The 11,398-nt window shown below is 43.8% G+C and overlaps 1 protein-coding gene across 1 annotated transcript in view; it reads left to right on the forward strand.

Annotated features, from left to right (window-relative positions):
- LOC119373889 (uncharacterized) overlaps positions 1-11,176 on the forward strand; it is a 72,362-nt gene extending 61,186 nt beyond the window's left edge. The window contains exons 4-5 of the mRNA XM_037643946.2: positions 7,563-7,695; positions 10,786-11,176. Of these exons, the coding sequence (XP_037499874.1) occupies positions 7,563-7,695; positions 10,786-11,062 (410 nt within the window). The 3' untranslated portion in view covers positions 11,063-11,176. The remainder of the gene's footprint in view (positions 1-7,562; positions 7,696-10,785) is intronic.
- Positions 11,177-11,398: the final 222 nt, after the last annotated feature.

Below are 11,398 nucleotides of genomic sequence, written 5' to 3' on the forward strand. Positions count from 1 at the left end.
CGCGATACGATACAAGATACTGAGGCAAATAGTATTTGAGATACAGATACAAGATACTGCCGCAATAATTGTATCCGATACGATACTTGCCATTTGTATCTTAAGATACTTCGATACATTCGCAAATTTGTTATTATAGATCCATATAATGTAGCAGCAAATTCAATGCACAAAAAGGTCTGCTTGAAATTTATTAACTGTGACCAACCTTGTTTCATTTGAATGAAATGTCTCTTAGCATCTCACAAGTTTTGTCCTTCTTGCTCAAAGTACAATAGCTCAATTCCGAAATAACTTAATGGGGTTTGTTTAAACTGCTTAACAGGACACCTCTTTATAAATTTCGCTGACAGCGATTCTTGCTTGTTTTTTTTTTGTAACTGATGGGAGTCGCTGCTGAGCTTGCCGACCAGCTCGCGGGTTGCCATCTAATCACAAGAACTTCAATAAGAAGCTTTGTCACGATGGTGCAAATACCGGCGTGGACATTTACCTTGTCCATAAGCCACCCCTAAGCAATACTGGATCCCCGGACAGGTGTACAGCAGCAACAAAGCAGGTAGCGACATTTTCTATGACGCATAGTGTATACGTAGAGGACATAAAACAGAAATGACTGTTCATATTCTACGTATCTTCTAGAGTAAAGCGTTCGTTATCAATATACTCATTAACGTGCAACTTCTGAACAATTTTTCGTCAACGAAAGAACATGCGCAACCAGGAAACGCCACAGACGTATTGTATTGTCACGTGGTAATGTGTCGAATATGAAGGCGGCAGTGAAATTGTAGAAACGAAACTCTTTACTGAGTTAACTTGAGCCAAGAAAACTAAGTAACTGAAAATACAAGCAAAGCACGCTCCACGGTGGTAGCGGCGATCATATTTGTCGGTCGTCGGTAATCTGATCATCGGCGGAACGCATCGTCTTTCATACATCAGGGATCAAAGCTTCCAGCGTTATCACAGGAGCTCGCGCAAGCTCCCGATTAAACTAGACTACTCGCGTCCTGCGCGTAATTTTAACAGGACAATTGGAAAAAATTGCGAAGCTTCTGAAACGTTGCGGCGTGGCTTGCGCTGAGTGGCGCTAACAGTTTTTTTTCTGTCTAAAGGCAATCACACTAAAATAAATAAATAAATAAGAGCGCACGGCAGTATAGTTGCACAAAGCGTCGCAGGACACCGCCGCTATTCGCGCTATTGCCACTTACAGCTCCGATGATCTGGCGACTAGTTATAGTAAAAAAAATAAATCAGGGAAGCCTAAGAAAGGGGAAATATTATAAGTAAAATAGACAGGGTGCTCTGTATGAAACATTCAATGTGAATAAGTATAGAAACCCGATGCAGACGGGACCACTATTAGCTATGCCAATTACGGATGAAGTATCGTCAGCTTACCTGTTAAGGTATAGAAAATTAATTGCCTATGCAAAATTGCCCGAAAATACTTGTTCGGACGCTCATGAGAAAAACGGTGCATTTGGTACAAATGTTTCTCGAATCCCCCATCTAACATCTATAAAATAGCTCCTAATAATTTCCATTACTATAATGAAAACTCAATACACTATTTTATTAAGCGGTAAAGCAGAATCGTTTATACTCTACTCAAAGTCCCCGCGGTGGCCTGGTGGTTATGGTGCTCGACTACTGACCCGAAGGTCACAGGAACGAATTCTGGCCGCGGCGGACGAATTTTCGATGGAGGCAAAAATCCTTGAGGCCGGTGCATTCAGGTTTAGGTGTACGTTGAAAAACCCTGAGTGGTCGAAATTTCCGACGCCCTCCACCACGGCGTCTCTCATAATCATAGCGTGGTTTGGGGGAATAAATATTATTATTAGTGTATACTCAAGGCGCGCCCACATAACTATATATTGAAGGTAAACATTAGACAGAAGTCTGTCTGGTTCGCCGCGACCCAAGCTCTTTCTTCGCTACGTGGACGATTGCTTTTGTGTCGTGAAGACGTCTGAAATTGAAAACTTCAGACTGCACCTAAATTCCGTTCACCCAGCCATACAGTTCACGGTCGAGTGTGAACGCGACCGCACCCTGCCCTTTCTCGACGTCCAGGTGGCAAGAAGGGGCAGTGACTTGGAGTTCTCCGTTTACAGGAAGCCGACGCACACCGGCCGGTACCTTCAATACGATTCGTCCCATCCCTCCACCCACAAGGCCTCCGTTGTGTCCACATTACTTCAGAGAGCCAAAAAGATATGTTCCACTGACACGGAACGCCGGAAAGAAGAGGCCCGCGTAATTGCGGACCTCAGAAAAAACGGTTATCCCAGAAATTTCATTCGATCCGTCGCCCGCCGCGCAGAGAAAAAGAGGTTAGGCGACTCCCAGCCAGCAGTGACGAACAGCTCTCCAAAACGCGTGTCGGTCCCATACGTCCAGGGAGCCAGCGAGGCGTTGGCTCGGATTTTTAGGAAAGAAGGCGTGCACATCGCGCACGTGCCTTCATGCACGCTGGGCCGCTTCCTTCCCCGCCCGAAAGACCGACCAACAAAAGACAGGGCGCCCGGCGTCGTTTACAAAATACCGTGTGCCGACTGCCCCTCGTCATACATCGGCGAGACCAAAAACTTCCCCGAACGGATTAGGCAACACGTCAACGACGTCCGTAAACTCAACAAAGATCGCAGCGCCGTCGCCGAGCACGCAGAGACGTTTGACCACAGAATAGACTTCAACGGAACCGCCATCCTCGAAAGTGAAACCAAGTGGAGGAGGAGGTTACTACTGGAGTCGTGGCATATACAGAGGACCACTCAAAATATCAACCGTTCACTCGGAACTCTCCCCCCGGTGTATGCGCATGGGCTACGCTCCTCGGTAATGCGTGGGGTCGTTAACCGCCGCGAGAGTGCCTTAAAGAGGCCGCTGCCAAGCCGCCGCAGTCCCCCCTGAGGAAGGAACCGAGCTGGTTCCGAAACGTCGGGTTTTTACGTGTCTTCGTAACTTTGGTTGGAGAATAAATATCAGTTATCTCAACTATATATTCGTTTTCAAAATCTCCTTGGCAGAACAGTAAATTCAAGTGAAGTATAAATGTGTAAACAGTAGCAAATATAACGCAGACATTTAAAAGTAGCAACAAAGCAGAGGGCTTCTTTTGGCAGCCCTTTACAAAAGAGATATTGCAGCGACAACAGCGGAAAAAACAATAGAGACATAGGAAATGTAACATATCTAAAAGAAGCGCAGATAAGAAAGCGTTTGTGCTAACAATCAAATTACCATTTCAAAAAAAACTTTGAACAAAGATATCAAGAAGAAAAAGATACGGTACACCGAGATATCGTTTGCTAGGTAAAGGCTTATAATAGATCGAGCATCGGTATTGATGGAGCTATAGTTCTCAGAACATTATGTGCACATAAGCCAATGTCATAGTATGTATGGCAAACTTACATCCACGAAGTTCTTCAAGTCGCTGGTGTGTGAAAGCCATGAGACGCGAAGCAACTCCGTTCTTGCATTCTTCAGATTTCGTAACGAAGCACCACGCAAGGGAATCTTCAATAACGACGCGAAAGCGGCATAAGAATTTCCGTGGCAGACGCTGCGCTCATAGAGTGCGCAGCACAGAACCGTGGCTAAGAGAAAGTGTCATGAAACTGACACAAATAAAACGAAAAAAAAATCCAGAAAACAAGAACTACGTGGGCTGGGTGTGGACGTTCGCGCGCGTGTTTGTGTCGAGATTGCGCGAGCGCTGCGACTTGACTCTGTTCCAGCAATAGGGACGCGCAGACCTCATCACCTGACCTCACTAGAGGACTCTGGCAGAAAGATAAATTTATGTCGCTGCCCTTAGTTTTATTCAGGTGGCTTAGTGGAGCCAGTACCAGCTTCAGAAGCGGAGTTGAGCCAGCGATAATCGTTTCGCACGGTGGTGTTGCGATAGCAGTATCTTGTATCTTAAGATACACGATACATTATTTAATGTATCGGAAATACAGATACAGATATTCGTTTTGCGAGACCTATCGCGATACAGATACAAGATACCCAAAGAGTATCTAAGATAGTATCTAAGATACATGTATCTTCGATACTGCCCAGCACTGATATGTATGTATGTATGTATGTATGTATGTATGTATGTATGTATGTATGTATGTATGTATGTATGTATGTATGTATGTATGCATGTATGTATGTATGTATGTATGTATGTATGTATGTATGTATGTATGTATGTATGTATGTATGTATGTATGTATGTATGTATGTATGTATGTATGTATCCGGGCTGGGCAAAGATACTTTGAAATTGTATCGCGATACGATACAAGATACTCAAACAAGAAGTATTTGAGATAAAGGTACAAGATACTGCCGCAATAATTGTATCCGATACGATTTAAGATGCTTCGATGCCTTCTCAAATTTGTTATTACAGATCCATATAATGTAGCAGTAAACGCCTATATACGAAAATGTCTGCTTGAAAATTTCTTAACTGTGACCGATTTTGTTTCACTTGAATGAAATGTCTGTTAGTATCTCAAACGTTTTGCCCTTCTTGCTCAAAGTACATTAGTTTCCAGTCAAAACAACTTACTGGGCAGTGGGGCTTGTTTTAGGTTCTTCACAGGACAACTCTTTATACACTTCGCTGACAGTGGTTCTTGCTTGTCACTTTTGCAATTGATGGGAGTCGCTGCTCACCTTGCCGACCAGCTAGCGGGTAGCCATATAATAACAATAACGTCAGTAAGAAGCATTCGCACGACGGCGCAAATACCGCTGTGGACTTTTACCTTGTCTGTAAAAGACAGTTTGCACAATACCGTATATCCGGACAGGTGTGCAGCAGCAACAACGCTGATAGCGACTTTTTTGTTTAAGAGGGGGGTGGGAACGCGTGGTGTATACGGGGTTTGAGACCGTCCGCCAGCGGCCCGGCCGGCACGCATGACCGTCTCCGTCCCATTTGTTTGTATTTTCTAAATAAGTGTGTTCGTGAGCTACACAGACATGACTGGTCTCAAACCTTTCTTTCGTGAGGAACACGTGGTCACCATGTGCTGAAACATAACCGCGGAAAAAAACTCTATATTTCAGTTCGCGTCCAGATTTCATTCGTTGTGTAAATCGGTATCGATGTTTCTCGAATTCTGACTCCAAATCCCCTTCAGAAATGGCCTATATATGAGATATGGGAAAGGCTTCCTTTCAAATGGCAACGTCATATTGTTCAAAATCTCTCCGACCCCACCATCTTCACTGTCCCGGCCCTTGGAGCGAAATTTCGCGTCTGCGGCCCGCTCGGTATAAGCTGAGTTTGAGACCCCTGGTGTATACGTAGATGACGTAAAACTGCAATGAATTTCCATGTTCTACTTAGCTGCTGGCGTAAGGAATTCGTTTTTGATATGCTCACTAACGTGCAATGTTTTAGCAATTTTTGTTCAACGAGAGAATATGTGCAACACAGAAATATCTCAGACGTATTGTATAGTTGCACAAAGCGTCGCAGGACACCGCCGATATTCGCGATATTGCCGCTTATAGCTCCCATTACGTGGCGATAGTAATACGAAAAATATTTAAGAAGGCCTGAAACAGGAAAACAAATATAAGTAAAATAGAGAGGTGGTTGTGTATCAAACATTCACATTGATTGAGTAGAGAAACACAATACAGACGGCGCCCTGAATAGCTCTGAGCATGAAGTATCGTCAACTTACCTGTTGAGAAAATAGAAAATTCAGTGCCTATGGAAAATTGCCTGAAACGGCTCGTTGGCACGCTCATGAGTAAAACGGAGCATTCAGTAAAACGACGTTTCTCGAATACCCTTCCTAACATCTTGGCTCCTAATGATTTCCATTATTATAATGCAAACTCAATATTGCCATTTTCTTAAGCTGTAAGCAGAATATCTTGTACTGTATACTCAAGGAACGCCCACATAATAATATACCTGTTTTCAAAATCGCCTAGGCAACGTGTCGATGTGTATACAGTAGCGGAAATAAAGCAGACAGAAGAATAACGCAGAAATCTTATTTTGGGAGCGCGTTACAAACGACATACTGCAGTGACCAGACCGGAAAAACAGTGCACAGACCTAGGTAATGTATATGATGCAAAATGACAGCTAAGAAAGCACTTGTGCTAATAATCAAATTATGATTTCATAAATTCTTTGAATAAATGTAGCTGGATGTGAAAAATACGGTACGCCAAGATATTTTCTGTTAGGTAAACGCTTGCTCTGTTTCAACTAGCATCGGTACCAGTGGTGCTAAAGTTGTTAGAATCTTATTTGCATACAAGTTAGCTCAATGCATGCAAGTCAAATTTACATCCACGAGATCCTTCAAATAGGTGGTATGTAAAATCCACGCGACGCAAAGCAACCCCTTCTTGCACCCATCACATTTCATTACGGAGCAAGAAGCAAGAGAATCTTCAACAACGGCACTGTAACAACATCAGAATTTGCGCGATAGACGCCGCACGTAGTGGAGTACGCGGCGCAGGTCAGTGGTTAAGAGCAAGTGTCGCGGCATTGGCGCAACTAAAAAGAAAATAAATCTACAAAACAAAAGGTGCGTGGGCTCGGCGTAGACGTTCGCGTGCTTGTCTTCCTGATCTTCTACCCTCACTGGATGACTCTGGCGTAAAAATAAAATAACGTCACTGCCCTTAGACTTATTCAGATGGCTTAGTGGCACCAGCACCAGCTTGAGAAGCAGAGCTTGGCCAGCAATTATTGTTTCGCACGGTTGGGTTGCGATAGAATTATCTTGTATCTTAAGATACACGATACATTATCGAATGTATCGGAAATACAGATACAGATACTTTTCTTTCGAGACATATCGCCATACAGATACAAGGTACCCATGGAGTATCTAAGATAGTATCTAAGATACATGTATCTTCAATACTACCCAGCACTGGACTATGTATGTATGTATGTATGTATGTATGTATGTATGTATGTATGTATGTATGTATGTATGTATGTATGTATGTATGTATGTATGTATGTATGTATGTATGTATGCATGCATGCATGTATGTATGTATGTATGTATGTATGTATGTATGTATGTATGTATGTATGTATGTATGTATGTATGTATGTATGTATGTATGTATGTATGTATGTATGTATGTATGTATGTATGTATGTATGTATGTATGTATGTATGTATGTATGTATGTATGTGTATGCGTCTTTCTCATTTTACTATAGGCATCATAGCACAAAACTAAGCCAAAGGTTTAGGCCCAATGTTTTATATCAGAGTTGTTATGGTCGAGGTTTGCCGTGTGTCGTAGATGGAAAATTATAATCCTCATGAACCGGCGCGCGCTCAGTCACCGCCTAAGCGTTCTGTACACATGGTTAACAAGGGAAGCTGGAACGTGCCCACCAGCCCCGCCGTGACCCAGCCTTGCAGGACTTAGTGCCTGCTGGGTAATTTTTTGTTTTTAATACACAAGCCATCCAGCTATATTAGTGAGACGGTGGAAAGTAGTAAAATATTGTCTACGTTTCTTGCTTGCTCTCTCATGCGCAGTGTACAACAACACCATCCGCTGCATAAACAAAGTGGGCGTCAAAATGAACTCCTGCATGCGCGACTTGGTCATCGGCTTGAACACGGTTGTCGCACAAGCACCACTTGAGAGCCAGGTGGCCTACGGTTGCTGGTAAGGCCTACATTGTTTCTTCTCTGTCTGTATATACACGCTTATGTCCTTTAGTTTTTGCGTGAAACACTGTTTTTTTTCCCTTCTTGAAAGCGATATATACTCTTGGATGATAGCATACAAAGGCCGTGTTTGATTAGAACGAAAAAAAAAACCCCGAACCACTTAGTGGTTGAAGTTCAAGCTATCTTTATATTGCGATGAAAAGTATCTTCCAAGACCAAGCGCAACAGCTGTTTAGACAATATAAAGCTCTGTTTAAGAAAGTGTGCATGTAAAAGAGCTTTCGTGCAAAATTTTACGTTCGGAATACAAGGGCGAGCGTCTGGGAAGGCTCACAAAATAGCCGTTTTCGGTACTGAAAAAGTTGCCGAAAAATATCTTTTTTCTTCATCCAGCACCCGTACTCGTCGTTCAATGAAAAGCGTGTTAGCCGCCCTCCCCATCGCCTCTAATCGTGGTGATGACAGGTAGGGCGTCCTTGTTTCTAAGCCGTTTCAAGGCCTACTTCAAAGGGACACTAAAGTGAAACAATGAATCGGTTTAGATTGATAAATTGTGCTCTGAGAACTCGAATGCCCTTAATTTCATCACCGTAGGTTCATTAGTAGAGAAGAAAATCAAGGTCAAAGTTTCATGTTTAAATTTCATGTCACAGAGTTCAAAGCAATTTTTTCTTATTTCGGCGACATTGGCTAAACGGAAGTCGTTGAAATTTGGTATTCCCCCCCCTCTCAGAGTTACTGACAGTTCGTGCTCATTCTGTGTCTGTTCTTTCCGTGCATCATTTCTGCTTGAGCAGCGCGTTGAAAGTTTCGAGCTGCTTGCCGTTCTTCGCGTGACATTACACTTTGTTGCTGTAGCATTGATTCCTTCGCGCTAGGGGAGAACGAATGCACATCAAACGCTCAACTACATCTGTGAAAACACGTTTCAGTTTCGTGTTATACCGATTCCTATGACAGAGGGATCAGCCGTGTATTTTTTATTCTTTTCTGCTGTACAGATGACAACCAAACTTGGTGAGCATGTTCTTTAATGAACCATCCATCCGAAAGAAGTCAAATTTTAAAATGCATATTTTTTTTTTTTGGAAAATCGTGCTTTTAGCCTCGCATCCCCCCTTAAGCATGGCCTGCTACACCCTCAATTCCCGGCCAGACTCTCACGCAGTAGAGGCGGCGAGTTATGATTAGAAACCTAAACCCACGCTGGAAAACCATCCACATCACTAGGTGTGAAAAAAAAAACTGAATGACTGACTGAACGAATCAATGAGCTTTCCCGTTTCCTATCAGTTTAAAGGAATTCTCTTTGTGCGTGCTTTTTTTTATTAGCACGAGTACAGAGTGACGCTCATGTTTCTTTTCCAAGCATATCCGGTGGAGCACTTACTTTCGGTTTTCCGAATATTCATAAAAAAGGTCTCCTACAGAATGGAATCGGTGGTCCTGGCTTAAGAGCTATATTAGATATATATTATCGAAGCATAACTTGACTTAATACGAGTGTCAATTAGTTGTCAGGATAATTAGGAAGAATTAATTTATTGAGTCCATTGAAAGACTGTGAGCAGCTGGCATCCTTGCGCTACCTGGCGGAGCATATCTCAATTACGCACTTCCTTCTACATGACCTCTGAGATCGGCTTCGGCAGCGCGCGATACATGAAGTTAGTGCATGGAATACACCAGGGCAGATGAACACCGGCGTACGGCCGGGTGCCACCACCAGACATTTTATTTGTTGCTGCAATACTTCGTTGCAGAGGGGTGGGTTCATACTGAAATCTCGACTAGTTGCGCAAGCAGAAAGAAAGAAGAAGGGAGACATTACAGGAAGTAGGGACACAGGATATCCTGTCTACCTGCTTCCCTATTTCTGCTTGCTCAGCAAGTCTAGACTTCATACGCCTAAGTCAAGAGCTAGGGTCACCTCCAAAATTTTTTAACCCTTTCAGATGCGACCTTTGAAGAACTGTCTGTAAATGCGTCACACATACACAACATTATTGCAAGGCACTCGATATTGTATCACAACAAAAATATTGCCATAGTACGTTGACTTATGTGTTTTACACAAATTATTATTAGTTAAATTATAAATGACGGTCTATTTATCCAGATGTCACTCATGTTCTGTTTTCGCATAAATAGAATCAGATCTCAGGCTAGAGATGTAGTGCAAATTTCTTTTCGGTTATGTTCATTTTGAGCAAAGAAAAATTATACTTTTGACGTAGCTCGCGGCAAGCGGCACGTCGAACGGCTCATATAACATGGCAGTGTTTTCAGCAGTTTGATCATATGCAACAGTAGACTGCAAAATGAAGTTAAATGAAGACACATTTATTACGCAGGAGAATCATTTCGTCCGAACCTCAATGTGTCTTGCTCTGTCTTAGCGACTTGTTGACGGATCTAGCAAGACGATTGCGCGCTAAATCCTGCGCTAGTGTCGTTCTTGCGTAGGTGTCGGTGTAGTTGTAAATCCTACGCTTAAAGGCCGAGACAGACGGTACGATTTTCCATGCGATGCGACGTCCGACACGGCGGTGGGGCAACCGGAATGGTGACCTTTCATAGCATCGGACAGCCACCATTCCCCCTCCCCCACCGCCGCGTCGGCCGGTACATCGCATGGAAAATTGTACTGTCTGTCTCGCGCTTCCTCAGGTTTCACTGCCGTGAAACCTGAGGAAGTGCGTAGCAGGGGCAACCCAGCGATTCTCTTGACAATCGTGCGCCTGCCGAGGCGGTGGCGCCCTCTCTAGCGCGACGCGGGTATGAGCCGGATGTTTCAGAAGCGTTTTTCGCAATTTTGGGTAAATTATTGCGATTATTCTCGGTTGTTCCTGTAGTTTATAATATTTTAGACCTTGTTAGTTTATTTCGCACTGGTTTGGAGCATTGTTAGCCAGGTTTTAGGCCTGTATTGACCACTGCGTGACCATGCGACATTGGATGGATGACAAGCCGGGCCCCTAAAGTGTTATGCACTTAAAACAAGTGATGTACACAAGAAGTTGGGAATAGCGTCCTCCTGATGAAATCTTCATTTTTTTTCTACTTATCCTTCTGTACCATGCAGTTACTACTACGATCTGCTTGGATGCTACGACGAGGCGCTGACCGTGTGCAAAGGCACGGACGCGAACAGGCTTGCCGCCACCCTTGCCGAGAACGTGTTCGGCCAGACACTGGGTCTCGTATGCGGAGTGTACACGAGAGGATCTCCGGAGTGCCAGACGCTCGAGCCGCTCAAGAAGTTGAACGTGTCGGAGCTGGACACGGAGAACTTTGTCCTGCCCCTGGTCACCATCGCCGGCACGCTCAGACACTCGAAGGTCGTGCGCAGGCAGCTGTGACACCGACGCTTCAACGTCCACCACTGCCATCAAGCGAGAATGTCTAAGGACTGAATGAAAGATAAACTAGTAACTGCGTTAAGGACGCCAGGTGTCATTGTCATAAATAAACGTGCGTGTAAACTGCGTAGACTCCGTTTTATAATTACCAGGTGAAGCTGCAGTAGCTGCGCGCAAGAGAGACCTCCGCAGAAGTTTTTCTTGCGGGGAATGTTGCGCAGAATAACGGAATTGCAAGAGAATGCATGAAGTACAATCGCCATTTCATTGCATTATTGAGCGCTTCCCTTGCGATGAACAAACGCCTGTTTGCAGTTCTTTCAAATGGAACATATG

Source organism: Rhipicephalus sanguineus, chromosome 11 (genome assembly GCF_013339695.2).
Source record: "Rhipicephalus sanguineus isolate Rsan-2018 chromosome 11, BIME_Rsan_1.4, whole genome shotgun sequence".
Taxonomy (NCBI): domain Eukaryota; kingdom Metazoa; phylum Arthropoda; class Arachnida; order Ixodida; family Ixodidae; genus Rhipicephalus; species Rhipicephalus sanguineus.